At 38.9% G+C, this 16,468-nt stretch overlaps 1 protein-coding gene across 4 annotated transcripts in view; it reads left to right on the top strand.

The window, feature by feature from the left end:
• The window catches only part of VEZT (vezatin, adherens junctions transmembrane protein), a 79,603-nt gene that overhangs the window by 4,321 nt on the left and 58,814 nt on the right, over positions 1 to 16,468 (top strand). Inside the window, exon 1 of one of the 4 annotated variants that reach the window (XM_027543127.1) lies at positions 11,849 to 11,955. The exons of the other annotated variants lie outside the window; for them this stretch is intronic. Within the exon in view, the coding sequence (XP_027398928.1) occupies positions 11,947 to 11,955 (9 nt within the window). The 5' untranslated portion in view covers positions 11,849 to 11,946. Of the gene's footprint in view, positions 1 to 11,848; positions 11,956 to 16,468 lie in introns of those variants that run through there. 4 annotated transcript variants of the gene reach the window in all.

Here is a 16,468-nt window from a genome sequence, read left to right as displayed (position 1 = left end):
AGGCTAGTAAAGAGGAGATTGGTTGTATCAAGGTCACATTCTTTTAGGGAGTGGCAGGGGTCTGTCAGGCAGATTACCTCACTGATGCTGATTGACTGGCTTAAGATTGTATTTCTGTTACTGAACAAACAAGTTCCTGTGCCCAACTTGGACTTACTAGTCCAAACACCAAAACACTGAAATCTGGAGCAGAGAAAGATTTATTGCAGGGTCATGCAAGGAGAACAGGTGACTCGTGCCCCCAAAATCCTAACTCCTGGAAGGGTTTCACAAAGCATCTTTAAAGGCCAGATTGGGGGAGGAGCATCCCAAGATGTGTGATCTGGTCACTCAGAATTCTCTGATTGATTGATGTTGAGGTAATAACCCCTCATTAATGGTTAATGAGGGGCGTTAACATTATCAGGTCTTAGGTACCAATAGGTTTGGGGGCTACAGGCTCATGATCATCAGGTAGTTAATTTCTTCCATTTGGTGGTAGTTGGAAATATGCAGGATATACTTGCTATTTCTGATACGAGCTACAGCACAGAATATTGGGAGAGGAGCTCTGTCCCAAGAAGGCCCCATAGGGTCCTCTTTGGTTACATTTCTGGAAGAGGCCAAAAATGTAAGTCTTGATTTGGAAAGTGGATCTTAGCATAAGTGACTCCATTTGGGGCGTGTGTCTTGTTCCTAACAACATGCATACCCACATATATACATGGGAGATAGTGTTTTTAAAAAAACAAAAACAAAAAAATGGAACTAGATGATAGTTAAAGCAGTAAAAACATATTTTATTCAGGACTACTGCAATAGAGGAAAGAGACCTCAGTATAGAACTGGATTCTATTGCAAATACATGAATAAGTGGAAATTTAATTACTAAGAGGAAATCTTGGATTTAGAGGGGTTTTGGCTAAACCAATATACCAGATTCTTGCTGAATACAAGCCAGGGTGGTCTTTTCCTTTGTTACTGCAAGCCAAATGCTGAGAAACTGAAGTTTGCCGTAGAAGAGAGTTTACTCACAAAGCAGCCAAGGGAAAACAAGCAGAAAATCCACCCTCCCGAAGGTGGGGTATTTATGGAATAAAGAAGCAGGGTGGTCTTAGTTGCAAGGAAGGGTGATTGGAGGTACAGGAAAAGTGAGGTAGTCAGTGTTCTTTGCAGTCTTATCTAGGTTACATGCTTCTTCCAAGGGTGCATGTTGAAAGATGGAGGCACTTAGCATGGTTCTGGAGGTGGAGGTTTTGGCCCTCTGATGTCAAAGGGACGTTCATCCAACACCTGTGTGGGTCCAGTCTTACGGCCTGTGATCTCAACCAGTCTTAGCCAGCTCTGACTGAACAAAAGCTGATTCTTAAGTTCCTAAAAATCAGCTTAAGCCCCTGCCTCTAGTACTATAGCAAGCCATATATCAGAGGTATTTTCTGTGGGGTGGTTAAGGAATCTTGTGGTATATTACCTAGGCTCTATGAAGCTTGGGGTGCATGCAATTAAAGAGAGGGAAAAAAACTAAAGCAAGCTCACCAGTGAAGGCAGTCTATAAGCAGAGGGGTTTTAACAAGCTGTTCCTTTATCTGTTCTTTAAGACAAGCTTGAGAATTTCTATTAGTCACCAGCTTCTGACCCTGTGGGGCTTGATTTCACCTGGAGGGATGGTAGAAGATGAGGAACCCATGAGGAAGATTGAGAGTGATCTTTTGTGGAAGATGAGAGACCCTTGCTAAACTGACATAGCAGGGTTTTGTTAAAACCAGACTTTGCAAAGAAGTGTGTAGAAGAATTTTCAGGAGCCTGACTAAAGTTGGGTTAAGGAAACAATCTTTGTCAGGGGAAGGTTGTAACACTCCAAGATGTCTTAGATGATTCAGGCTTATGTACCATCTATGTGGGACCAGGGAAAGGATGTAGGCCTCTTGTGTGAGTGTGCTAAGTCTCTTCAGTCATGTCTGACTCTTTGCGACCCCAAGTACTGTAGCCCACCAGGCTCCTCTATCCATGGGACTCTCCAGGCAAGAATACTGGAGTGGGGTACCATGCCCTCTTCCAGGGGATCTTCCCAACCCAAGGATCGAACCCATGTCTCTATGTCTCCTGCATTGGCAGGTGGGTTCTTTACCACTTGTGCCACCTGGGAAGCCCCATGTATACCTCTTAGGGGAGAGTAAATATTTACTTTGCAAAGATAAATGGGTTCTTAGAAGAGCAGATGGGAGATATGACAAAGTTTGTCTGGGTGTATCTTCCTTTCCTGTGATGAGTCAATCTTCCTGGTTGATGAAACTCCCAAGTAGGGGATATATGACAATTGAGTTTCTTTTGAAAGATGTGTCTTTAGATCTGAACGAAGGGGAGAGTTCAGAGAAAGCATTTCTCATTTGCTGTTTTTCAAGTGCGTACAGCTCAAGATAACCAGTATGCCCCAGTGACATAATTTTGGAGTAGCATATTTTGCTACCTTTCAGGAAGGATCTGTTCCTCGAGGCCATAGCTAAATTGACCCTTAAACTGTCTAGACCTTTGCTGAGGGTGCACAGAACAGATGTAGTCTAGTGGTTCCTTTTCTTTTATGGTTAATGCTCAATTCCAGTTTTCTGTTTCAGGGGATACTTTGATAGTCTTTTTTTATTCTGAAAGGGAGTGTAATACAGTTGTCAAAGGAATAGAATCTTGAGTTGGACGACCTAGGAAATCTTATCTCCAAGATACATTAATTAGTGTGACTTTGAGCAGTTTACTCCTCTTTGTGTCTGTTTTCTCGATATTAAGTAGAAGTAACAGTATCAATCGGAGAAGGCAATGGCACCCCACTCCAGTACTCTTGCCTGGAAAATCCCATGGATGGAGGAGCCTAGTAGGCTGCAGTCCATGGGGTCGCTAAGAGTAGGACATGACTGAGCAACTTCACTTTCACTTTTCACTTTCATGCCTTGGAGAAGGAAATGGCAACCCACTCCAGTGTTCTTGCCTGGAGAATCCCAGGGATGGGGGAGCCTGGTGGGCCACCGTCTATGGGGTCGCACAGAGTCGGACATGACTGAAGCGACTTAGCAGCAGCAGCAGCAACAGTATCAATCTCATAGAGCAGTTATGAGTCATTAAATGACTCAATGTAAGTGAAGTACTTAGATGAGTACCTGGCACATTATAAGCATTCTGTAAACGTTAGCTTCCCTGATAGCTCAGATGGTAAAGAATCAGCCTGCAACGCAGGAGACCCCAGTTCGATTCCTGGGTCGGGAAGATCCTCTGGAGAAGGGATGGGTTACCCACTCCAGTATTCCTGGGCTTCCCTTGTGGCTCAGCTGGTAAAGAATCCTCCTGCAATGCAGGAGACCTGGGTTCAATCCCTGGTGTTGTGAACATCCCCTGGAGAAGGGAAAGGCTACCCACTCCAGTATTTTGGTCTGGAGAATTCCATGGAGTGTGTAGTCCATGGGGTCACAAAGAGTCAGATGCGACTGAGTGACTTTCACTTTCAAACTTTAGCTACTATTAAATTTTTCCTGAAAAAAAATTCATGTTGGTTTTCAGAATTACTGGTATTGTGTGTTTCTTGAGTTAAAGACTTGAGTACTAAAAAATAATTTGTAAGGTTATAAATGTCCCTGGGTGCTGTACTGGCTGTATTTCATGAGTTTTGAAATATAGTTTGTCTCATGATTTTGTAATTTCCTTAGTGATTTGTTCTTAAACCCCGACTTAACACCTAGGTGTATGGGTAAGGGATTGATGGTGGTAGTGATGACTTTTCTCCATTCAGCTGGTGAGAATTCTATATAGCTAATTCCATTTAGGCTCAGCCAATTTAGTTAATTCAGGCTTCTGTAACACTCAGATTGGGTAGCTTATAAACAACAAAAATTTACTTCTCACAGTTCTAGAGGCTGGGAAATCCAAGATTAGGGTACCAGTGTGGTTGAGTTCTAATGAGAACCCACTTCCTTGGTTCATAAATGACTGTCTTTTCCCCTGTGGGCAGCAGAAGGGGTGAGGGAACTCTCTGGGATCTCTTTTATAAGGGCACTAATTCTATTCTTGAGTGCTCTAACCACATGACTTAAGCACCTCTCAAAGCCTCACCTCCAAATACTGCTACATTGGAGATAGGTTTCAACATTTGAATTTTGGGAGAACACAAACATTCAGATAGAGCAAGAGGATAGAAGACAGAACACTGGAGAGATACTATATTTCTAGTTCCCTTCTAGCAGGGCTGCCATTTGGTAGTGATTGTGTTTCTGTACTTAAAGCCACAAGTCTTTTGGGGGACTTCTTTAACTTCATCTCTTACAGGGCTTCAGTGTGACCCTGCTGCTTTCCTTTGACCTTTAGGCCCAAGGAAATTAATAACTTACTGCTGTTGCCACTCCGTGGATGCTTTACTATCCCCTCTTGGCTGCCTCAGCCCTTCTTGAAAAGTGAAAGTGAAAGTGAAGTCGCTCAGTCATGTCCGACTCTTTGTGATCCCATGGACTGTAGTCTACCAGGCTTCTCTGTCCATGGGATTTTCAAGGCAAGAGGACTGGATTGGGTTGCCATTTCCTTCTCCAGGGGATTTTCCTGACCCAGGGATCGAACCCAGGTCTCCTGCATTGCAGGCAGATGCTTTACTCTCTGAGCCAGCCCTTCTTAGGGCTATGTAAATAATGGTCATTTCATTACTCTTTTCAGTTATCCCTTTTGAGTGTGCCGTCTGCTTCTTGTAAAATCGTCCTGCAAGAAGACTTTCTTGGTTAACCTACTTTGTAGCCCTTGTTCCGTTCTCTAGGATTAACTCTTATCCACTGTCATCCACAGCCTTTGGTTTTGCCTTCTGAGAACTTATTCCTTATCTCTTAGCACTCCTTAGCTTCATAGGAAATGGGTATTAAAGTATGCTTTACTTGCAGGCTGCATACCTTTCACAGCCTGATTCCTGATATGGGTTTAAGAGTTGCTGTAGAGGTTGAATAAATATGAGGTTTTGCAGGATTTTGGTTTCCCTAGCAGTATCAGTTCAATTCAGTTCAGTTGCTCAGTCATGTCCGACTCTTTTCGACCCCATGAACCGCAGCACGCCAGGCCTCCATGTCCATCACCAACTCCCGGAGTTCACTCAAGCTCACGTCCATCGAGTCAGTGATGCCATCCAGCCATCTTCATCCTCTGTCATCCCATTCTCCTGCCCCCAATCCCTCCCAGCATCAGAGTCTTTTCCAATGAGTCAACTCTTCGCATGAGGTGGCCAAAGTACTAGAGTTTCAGCTTTAGCATCAGTCCTTCCAAAGAACACCCAGGGCTGATCTCCTTTAGAATGGCAGTATAGTTCCCTGAAATGTGGTAGATTTTCAGTTTGTTAGCTTCTAGACAGTTTTATACACAAGTAACCACAGTTAGAGAGCTCATTTGGGCCTAACTCTTACATCTGAAATCTATAGAGTATTTACTGGTTCTGTTTTGGATCTTTTCTCCTCATTCAACTTCATGGCATTACCTACAATAAGAGGCCTGGTTGAAAAGGTGTCACCTTTAATTAGATCCTAACAGCTGGGCTGGTTCCCACTAATAGCTTATGGTGAACAATGTCAGATTTGTGATCTCCAAAGAAGACTTAGCTTTGGGATCAGGGATCAGGCTTGATCACTCAGAGCTTTTGTGTGGCAGAAGTTTTACTACAATGAGAAAGGACAGAGAAAGCTTCTGACATAGACATCAGAAGGGGGTGGAGAGTGCCCCCTCACTAGTCTTATCAAGGCCTTATATACTTATACCAGACCCACTCCCACAACCTGTCTTAATATAACAAGATTAGTCAGAAGATTCTTGTTAAGGAGAAACATGTCCTTGAGCAAGATACATTGTTGTTATATAATTATTAGTACAGAGCTTAAGAAAAAACATAGCCTTGAGCAAGATGGAGAAGCTCTCTACAGTCAGCAAAAACAAGACCTGGAGCTGACTGTGGCTCAGATCATGAACTCCTTATTGCCAAATTCAGACTTAATATGAAGAAAGTGGGGAAAACCACTAGACCATACAGGTATGACCTAAATCAAATCTCTAACTGTTATACAGTAGAAGTGAGAAATAGATTTAAGGGACTAGATCTGATAGAGTGCCTGATGCACTATGGTTGGAGGTTCCTGACATTGTACAGGAGACAGGGATCAAGACAGGGAGCAAGAAAAAGAAATGCAAAAAAGCAAAATGGTTGTCTGAGGATGTCTTACAAATAGCTGTGAAAAGAAGAGAAGTGAAAGGCAAAGGAGAAAAGGAAGGATGTACCCATTTGAATGCAGAGTTCCAAAGAATAGAAAGGAGAGATAAGAAACCCTTCCTCAATGATCAGTGCAAAGAAATTGAGGAAAACAATAGAATAGGAAAGACTAGAGATCTCTTCAAGAAAATTAGAGATACCAAGGGAACATTTCATGCAAAGATGGGCTCAATAAAGGACAGAAATTGTATGGACCTAATAGAAGCAGAAGATATTAAGAAGAGGTGGCAAGAATACACAAAAGAACTATACAAAAAGGATCTTCATAACCCAGCTAATCACGATGGTGTGATCACTCACCTAGAGCCAGACATCCTGGAATGTGAAGTCAAGTGGGCCTTAGGAAGCATCACTACGAACAAAACTAGTGGAGGTGATGGAATTTCAGTTGAGCTATTTCAAATCCTAAAAGATGATGCTGTGAAAGTGCTGCACTCAATATGCCAGCAAATTTGGAAAACGCAGCAGTGGCCACAGGACTGGAAAAGGTCAGTTTTCATTCCAATCCCAAAGAAGTGCAATGCCAAAGAATGCTCAAACTACCGCACAGTTGCACTCATCTCACACGCTAGTAAAGTAATGCTCAAAATTCTCCAAGCCAGCCTTCAACAATACGTGAACTGTGAACTTCCAGATGTTCAAGCTGGTTTTAGAAAAGGCAAAGGAACCAGAGATCAAATTGCCAACATCTGTTGGATCATCAAAAAAAGCAAGAGAGTTCCAGAAAAACATCTGCTTTATTGACTACACCAAAGCCTTTGACTGTGTGGATCACAACAAACTGTGGAAAATTCTGAAAGAGATGGGAATACCAGACCACCTGACCTGCCTCCTGAGAAATCTGTATGCAGATCAGGAAGCAACAGTTAGAACTGGACATGGAACAACAGACTGGTTCCAAATCAGGAAAGAAGTACGTCAAGGCTGTATATTGTCACCCTGCTTATTTAACTTATATGCAGAGTACATCAGTAGAAACACAGGGCTGGATTCCAGTACAAGCTGGAATCAAGATTGCTGGAAGAAATATCAGTAACCTCAGATATGCAAGTGACACTACCCGTATGGCAGAAAGCAAAGAACTAAAGAGCCTCTTGATGAAAGTGAAAGAGGAAAGTGAAAAAGTTGGCTTAAAGCTCAACATTCAAAAAACAAAGATCATGGTATCCAGTCCCATCACTTCAAGGTAAATAGATGGGGAAACAGTGTCAGACTTTATCTTTTTGGGCTCCAAAATCACTGCAGATGGTGACTGCAGCCATGAAATTAAATGACGGTTACTCCTTGGAAGAGAAGTTATGACCAACCTAGACAGCATATTAGAAAGTTTAGACATTACTTTGCCAACAAAGTTCTGTCTAGTCAAGGCTATGTTTTTTCCAGTAGTCATGTATAGTTGTGAGAGTTGGACTATAAAGAAAGCTGAGTGCTGAAGAATTGATGCTTTTGAACTGTGGTGTTGGAGAAGACTCTTGAGAGTCCTTTGGACTGCAAGGAGATCCAACCAGTCCATCCTAAAGGAGATCAGTCCTGAATATTCATTGGAAGGACTGATGTTGGAGCTGAAACTCCAATACTTTGGCCACCTGAGTAAAGAGTTTACTCATTTGAAAAGACCTTGATGCTGGGAAAGATTGAAGGCCTGAGGAGAAGGGGATGACAAAGTATGGGATGGTTGGATGACATCACTGACTCAATGGGCATGAGTTTGGGTGGATTCCGGGAATTGGTGATGGACAGGGAGGCCTGGGGTGCTGCAGTCCATGGGGTCACAAAGAGTCGGACACGACTGAGTGACTGAACTGAACTGATGTGCATCTAGAGCCCTAGCTGCAAGATAATTTGGAAAATATTACATTCAGCTCTTTCTTCTCTTTAATACAAGAGTTGCACTAGGCAGGAATGTAATTTAGAGGTTGGAAAAAACAGCCTACCACATCCATCATAGGACCTAACCTCTCTTCTAAGAAAGTTTAATGGTTTTTTTTAGTATATCTGATGTAATACTATTATTTATAATGATTTTCAGAATCAAACATCAGGCTTATTTATGTCTTAATACTAACTCAAGGGAGTCATGTGCCCCATTAAAATTAAAATTTTGAATTTTAAATCAAGCATATATTTGGAAAGTATTCTAATCGCATCTTTTCTCTATTTCAAACATTTTCAAAATGACTTGGTTTAATACCAGTTTCCTTGGTTATTAGTCAGTTGCACTGTTTTCTTGTAGTTTTGGTCTTTTGTATTCTCCCTCCAGAAGCTACCTTTGAGCCCTCCTGGACTGAACAATGATGTAGAGGATGAATTAAGAAATGGAAGGAAGAGTGAGGTTTCCAGTTCCTGGTCCTTACTGTAGAATCTGACTGTTTTCCTTTCATCAGGGCTAGATTCCATATATATGAATATCTTAAAAGTTAGTTTCTTTATCTTGGAGCCCGACTACCCCCTGGAGGCTGAAGTGGGAAAGACATCACCTCACACTGGGACCTCTGACTGAGCAGCAACGGGACAAAGTTTAGAAAATGATGGACTCCATATCTAACATGGGTATTAAGCAAAATAAATACTGAGATAGCAGTATTGTCATTTTGATCTGTTATTGGAATCTCTTAAGATGTTTTGAGAGTAAGAATTCTCTAGTTACCTTAGGTGACTAGTTCTGATTGCTCATTCATAGCTGTTGGATTTTTTTAATTATAGATTAATTGCAGAAATTTTGAGTTGTTTATCCTATCTTGAATCCTTCTACTCCTAGAGGGAAGAGTATCTGAAAATAAACATTTATTTGAAGGACAGATATTTTTACCTCTTTGCCTTATTTGTAGTGCAGCTAAGCCTTTTTTTTTTTTGTAACTTTCTTAGAGGGACAGCATTATCCTCAAGGGATGTTTTTACTCTGTAAACTCTCTGTCCGTGATAACCTTTTTTTGTCTTTGAACTCCTTTTGATATTTGTTGAAATTCATTCTTTTTTCCTTTGTTCATGACTGGGGAACCTAAATGCTCAGAACTGGGAAAGCCCCTCTTGTCTTGACTTCTCTCCCTCCTTCATCAGTAAATAATTAAATGTTAACCCTTTGTTGGCAACGTGTTCAGGTTTAGCTTTCTCTGACCCCCAGCACTAAGGCAGTCAAATGAATGTGAGATGGCACTTACACAATCTCCCATATCTACAAGAAAGGTACAAAAAACCCTCTCTTGCTTGAGAGAGATTCTCATTTTGTTATATTTTTAAAGGTTATTATACATCTCTAAAGAACAGTAAGGCATTTTTTATAAGTAACATTTGTAGGTTCTTTCCTATGTGCTTTATTGATTTGACTAATGGAAGGAAATTTTTTCTGTCTGTGTATGTTGATACTATTTGCTGTTTTGATAGTGGAGCTTGCTCTCTGAAAAAAATTATACATACAAAATTTTAGGTATTATGGTATCATATTATTATTCCTTAAAATGCATTTTCAGTTACCTGTAGTACACAAAGCTTCACAATTGTATTATATAATTTACTTCTGACTAGTAGCTGAGATCAGAAGCATGACAAAATTCATGTTTTTATCACTTATCTATAATAGAAAGGATATTGATTAGTGGAGTTATTAAATCAGAACTGTATTGACATATAAGATTGACCATTAAGACCAGAGCTAGTTTATTACCATATATACAAGAATAAATTTATTTAACATGAACTGTAAAATTTTTTCTTGAGGGACAAGTCGCTTTTTTTCTGTCTGTGTCATATTGTTTCTACTGTTTTGGCTTCATCACATATCCTCAGAGCTCCAATATAGATTTTAACATTTTAAAAAATATATTGACAGTGCAAAAGATAGTAAGTAGATCTCTATTTATTGCATTTATTAAAATGCAAGTTCCTTTGTCCGATATACAATTCTTAAGTTACTTTTACTGGTTACCTTGGTAGCTTATGTAGTTATATTAACGACTTTCATACTTTGAAAACATTATGGAAAGGGGACTAATCTAATAGTCAAGAGATTAACATGAATTAGCAATGATATCTTAAATGAATCACTTAATTTCTCTAATGCTTACTTGCCATCTGTTATAGAGGAGTTATACCAGATCATCCTTGAGTATTAAATTTTTCTTGAATCTGATAGGTTGGTTGAGTTAATGAGAGTAAGCCCCTAAAGGCTTCCGTTCATTAGAAAATACAGGAAGAGAGTCTGCTCATTTCCAGTCTATTTTTATATCAATAACCCTGGCTCAATTTTCATTTTCCTGATTCCATTCCAGGTGTTTTCTGAGTTCCCAGAAGCAAATCATGCTTAAGGATTTAGGAGAAAAGGCCGAAGCTCAGTGTACTACTCAGGGGTATAGTATTAGTGTACTGACTTCATTGCCTCTGGCTTTTTAGAATATTGCTTACATGCTTATTACTGTTAATCCCACTGCAGAAGATCAAAGTGCCCATTTGTCTTTATTTGAAATATTTGACGATTTAATTTTTAATCCACATTTTAATTTATTTTGCTGACAGAATCTGGCCATCTATATCCTGTTTGGGGATTTTTGCTGATAAATCCACAATCATTAACCTCATATCTCTTTAACACCTTTATTAAAGTAGATTTTCTATTTTAGTGTATATTTTGCCATGTTCTTTTCATTTTACTTTTCCTTACAAAATCTCCCTGATGATAGAGTATAATGAATTATTTGAGAGAAAGACGTCCCCACTATCTCTTAACAGAATCACAAATTCTGCCTCCACATTTATTATTATTATTTAGGATAAGGAAAAAAGAAAATAAGGTTAGATGGGATCTAATAGGGCTTCCCAAACCTCACTTTGATGTTTGTTGTACGCTCTTCTCACACCCAGCATTTTGCCAATGTATTCAACATGGCTCCAATTTTTTTTTCAAAAGCAGTTGAAAATGGTAGTTTTCCTTTCTCACTATATTTCTCACTATATATATTTTCTGCTCTATATTCAGTTAAGTGCCCAGTATAGGCCAGTTGATTAACAAGATATTGAGTAACATTAAGGGTAGCATCAGAACTACAGGGGGTCAATCAGGATTACTGTCTTCTCTTTCCTTAGTTAAGACCAAGTCACTGTTGCTCTTTGCTTTTAATCAGTTGAGCCTGTAAGCCGTGTGAGTGCTCTCCCTTTGCATCTCTTCATCTTTCTTTTGATGGATATGTTTTGTTTTGGATTAGATACTGTTGTACTTAAGTAATTTGTACTATTATAGGAAAAAATGTAAAGTTAATCTCTCTAAGCTTTTTGTTGTTTATAACATTTCATGAAAAATTAACTGGATAGGATGAATTTCTGCTGGAAAACAGAAGCCTGAAACCAGGAGAATTTATGAATAGATGTCTTATTTGCTGCTGGTTTAAAAAAAAAAAAACTAACATAAATATTAAGTAATAATCTCTAATGGCATTTTTTAAACACCACCGTCCTTATTACTGCTTCTGCAGTTACAGAGTAATATTGAATGGCATTGAAGAAATTATGTTCAGGTTTTTTCAAAGAGCTGCTTCTGATAGCAAAATGCTTAGTAATGATGAGGACACACCCTCCAGTTCAGTGGCCATTTTGTACTGTAGTTCTGGAGAAACAAGTGGGAACCATCAAAGAAAGAAGTGTACGGATCAAAAGAATATGGTCAAGAGGCAGTAAATTTTTCCTCTGGCTCAATTGGAGGATTTAGAACTATGCTGTCTGTGAGTAGTTTAATTAGTTGGACCCTAATTAAACCCATTTATGAACCTTTTTAGCTTAATCTTTTTTAATTCTATGATTAGATTTTTGCTTTGTTGATAATGAGGAACAATTAACACGTGAATTTGGGACTTTTGGAATAGTAATTTAGAAGTTATGCTGAAATGTATATACTCCAAAAAGTATTTCCTGTTATTTTATAATATCTTTAATTTTGCAATATACTTTTCCTGTATTATTCAAGGTTGAAGGTGGGAGCAATAAATAGTTATTTTTAAATTATGCTTTATGATTGTGTATTAATTAGAGATAATTGAAAGGTCTGTAGAAATTCCATATATTAGCAATATAGTTAATAGTAATGGGAAAATGTATTTTCCTTTGTAGGGTTTATTAATTGTGACTGTTTTAGCTGTTGATATACCAAAAGTTTCTTCATTAAAAATAGAGAAAATAGCTACCTTGTGTAATTTGGTAATGACAGTCTTCCTCGTCAGCTTATTTTGTGGAGTTCTTCAGTTAACTGAAAAAATAAGAAAATCAAAGCAATTGACAACAGTTTATCCTTTTCAATCACATTCTTCAAAAACAATGCTGTTCTATATGTGATAATCACATTTAGACCTACAACTTTAAACTATGTTCAAAGATAAAAGATTTTTAAAACATTTATAATGGTTAATAAACTGTTTCAAGGCAAATATTCTCCATCAAATTCCTCTAATTACAGATATCTTTCTCCTTAAAGATTTTGTTTTGAATAAAAGATCTTTTAGAGATTCTGTTGGTATGGTAGGAACGTTTAAAAATATGTAACTTAAATAAATTATAGTACTTTTCTTAGACTTTTAAAGAAAAGTTACCTGTAAGCAGTTTGATAAATTCTGTTAACAAGGGGATGGAAATCGAAGGCTTCTGAGAACAGATTTGTACAGGCGTAAAGTCTTCATTAACAGTTACTTCTGCCTCACACAGTTTCAGGTTTTTGTGCCAATGCTTCCTACTACTTTCTGTTGATAGTTAATTATTTTCCTATTGCTTTTGTGTTTAATAAAAACTTGCAGAGGTCATATAGCATCTAACATTCGACAGTAGTTAGCATTTTGCTTTGATACGGTATGATGCTTTAAATAAAAGAAATGTGTAACAGTCAAGTAGATCATTAATTTTTATATAGAAAGGTGCTCAGGATCATTCCATTCATTTGCTAAATTAAGAATTCAGCCTCTCTTTTGGGGTACCTTTTCCCACACAAATAACACATAAATATATTTTCACTATAATAATACTCTGCTCTTGCAAACTACTTTGAAGTCTGGGTCAAACAATATTCTTTGTAGCCAGCTTCTAAGCTTGTGTAATCTGAGGCAAATTCATGTGAATTATGGCTCATCTGAAAGAGAAATGATGGGTAATAAATGTAGATATTACTGGGAGACTTATGCTGATCTGTTTTGAGTTTTCTAACTTAATCTGTTAAGTAATTTAAAAGTCACAAGTTCAGCTTCTGGTTAAAAAAATACACAAACTGTACAAAATACTATATAAAACAAAGTTAATGAACTTCTTATTTGCGATGTAGTGAAGTAAATAACAGCTTTGACTCTGTCAGGCTGCCTCGATTCATATCCTGACTCTTAGCATTTACAGGCTCTGACCGTGGCCAACCAAGTTACTTGGTCTCTCTGTGCCTTAGTTTCCTCTTCCCTTAAATGAGCTCTGCCATAAAAGGTTATTGTAAAGATGAGAATTATTGTATAAAAATGCTTAGAACAATGCCTGGCAGTGTGGTTACTCGGTAAATGTTTGGTGCTGCTTTGTTTGGGGAGGAATTAGTAGGGAGGGAATCAACAAACAGATGGGAGCCTACACTGATCATCTTCTTGTGAGAAATAAGTGCATCTGGTTGCACCAAACAGAATTAGCAGCTTCCACTGACATTTCCAAACCGGAAGTAAATGCTGTTGTAACCTGCAAAATAGGCAGAGGGAGCAGGTCAAGGACCATTTTGAGATATCCACTGCCTGTGGGCCCTGTAGCCTCTGGGAAACTGCAGCAGTGGAATGAGTGAAAAGGAAAATCAAAGAGCTGGTAGATCATAAGAGCAGTAGTTCTATGAAGATCTGGAGGAGCTGCCATTTTCAAAATATATTCACAGGGGAAAAAAATTCAATTTGAGAGACTGTAGTTCTGTGAAACTTAAAGCTAGCAGTGAAAGGGAGTAACTTGAGGTGAGGAGAGCCTGAAGAAAAGGGGGAAATATATAATTGAGTTAAAAATAGTACCATGCAGGGCCTGCATTTTAAACCTTACAGAGTATAAAATCTGACATATAAGTTTATTAGCCATTCTTTTACTTTCTGTATTCTGTTGCATTTAACAACTTGGAGCCTTGCTGACCCTGCAGGGATTGCTGCTCCTTCCAGGTTACGAAGAAACTGCTCACCTGGCTACTGTCTGTCTGCCTAGTCACCCTGGGGTCACTACCAGACCCTACTCAGGACAGACCCTGTGCTCTAGAGCCTGCTGAAATCATCCATTTCGCCAGTCTGAAGCCGGCTTGCTTTGCTGCCTTCCTTCCCACACAAACCACAGTGAAGGCTCCCTCCCATAATCCCCTCCTCTCCCTTCCAGCTGACCCTGGTGCCGCCCACGTCCCCTCTCCTCCCCTGTGGCGCAGCCTGCTCCCGTCTGGAGATACGTGAATATAACAAACTGTCTTTCCAATGGCAGTTGTCTCTTGATCTGTGGGCCTCACCATACCTGTATAAGAAAACTTTTGTGAGAGAAGCCTTAGTTGTTCCTTTTAGATCTCCTTTTTTCCTCGAGTAGTCTTGTGTTATGGTTAAGCATGTAGGCTTTGGACTCACCCCAGCTAGCTTCCATTCTGCTGGGTGACCTTGGACAAGTTATTTAACCTCTCTATATCCTAGTTTCCTTCTAAAATGGGAGTGGTAGTAATAACACCTCTTTAGAAGTTTGTTAGGAGTAAATTAGGTATGGTAAAACATGCTTAACTTATGCTTAATATATATTCAACTCAACAAATCTTAACAGTTTTTACTGTTACTCTTATTATTTTCCAGCTTTGACTTTACTCTTTTCTAAAATATTGATCTCTCTTAGGACCCTCTTGTCTTCTCACATATGTGTTATCTCAGGCTGATCTCATTTACTCCATCTGTTTTTCACACCTGTATGACATCGTATGGGTTTGCCAGCATACCTATTCGCTAAAAACTCAAATCTATACATCCAGATTAGGCCACTCTCCTAATCTCCAAATATCTTAGGTCCAAGTTACTTACATTTGAATGTCTCATAGGTGCCTCTAACTCATTGCCTCTCTCTTCAGACTTGTTCCTCTGTTGCTATTTTATATTTTAAAATAATATAAATACAAATAGCACCTCCTAATTGTTCAAACCAAAAATCTCGGAGTCATCTTAGCCATCTCCATTGCCAGCCACTTTCAATCATAAATGGATTCCAAATTTAGGAGGAAGAATTCACAAGCTAAAGAATGTTTATTACATTTTGGGAGAGGATGTAGGGGTAGGATCAGGGGCAGGGGAAAAAAAGTTTTTATTGCATTTTATATCTTTTGGTATTGTTTTAATTTTTAATTTAAAAACAATGAAAAAAAATCCATGACGTTGAGCATTTGAACTTAGTTTCCTTTATAGGTAAAGCAAAGTTAACTTTTTCTTGAATATCCTCAGAGAGAAGTTAGAGAGAAGTTAACGGCAGAAAATTACCATAACTCTAGTTAGTTTAGTACGTGCTCTATAGATATTTGGTTAGTGGTAGATAAGCAGATGACGATTGCCATTTGAGTTTCCCTTTTGCTAAATTTTTCTGGCGGAACGCTGTTAGCACTCAGTCATCCGCATCTAGAAGACAAAGCAAATAGTTGATTAGGAACCAGCATCAGAATTTGTCCAGTAGTTGTTGCAGACTAGAGATTGCTTTTCTAAAAGGGTAACTGAGCTCTCCTGGGAATCAGGATTAGTTTGGAAAGAGCATCGTAGCATTCTGCTGGTGTTTCCAGCCTGATGCAGGTGCATGCTTGTGGGCCTGTAGCATTGACAGAGCTGTGCCAGTAACCAAAGGAAGCCGCTTCTTAGTAAGATGCCATCTGTGGAAGAAACTGAGTTTATCTAGATATCCAAGTTTCCTAGTTGCATATGTGGCCTCATTAGTCAGATATATTTTTTTTATGTTGAGACCCCAACAGAAATTTTTTAATAAGGAAATTATTTTATTGGAAAATTGAAGTTCAGTTAGATGAATAAGAAGTTCATTTAGAAATAGTCTCCAAATGTACCCAAGTGCTGTGATTATTTTGGTTTTGCATGGTATTAGTGACTGGTTGAAATTTTAACATGTTAACTCTGCTGCAGTTATTTCGAAGGTAACTCATTTCACTATTACAGAGCCTGTTGGGTTCTTAGATGGCAAGTCATGGAAAAGTAATTTTCCATTTTGGCTTTGGAATCTATCATGCTCCCAAAG

This window comes from Bos indicus x Bos taurus, chromosome 5 (assembly GCF_003369695.1).
Source record: "Bos indicus x Bos taurus breed Angus x Brahman F1 hybrid chromosome 5, Bos_hybrid_MaternalHap_v2.0, whole genome shotgun sequence".
Taxonomy (NCBI): Eukaryota; Metazoa; Chordata; class Mammalia; order Artiodactyla; family Bovidae; genus Bos; species Bos indicus x Bos taurus.
The sequence above is the reverse complement of the archived record's forward strand: the minus strand, read 5'-3'. Positions and strand labels throughout refer to the sequence as shown.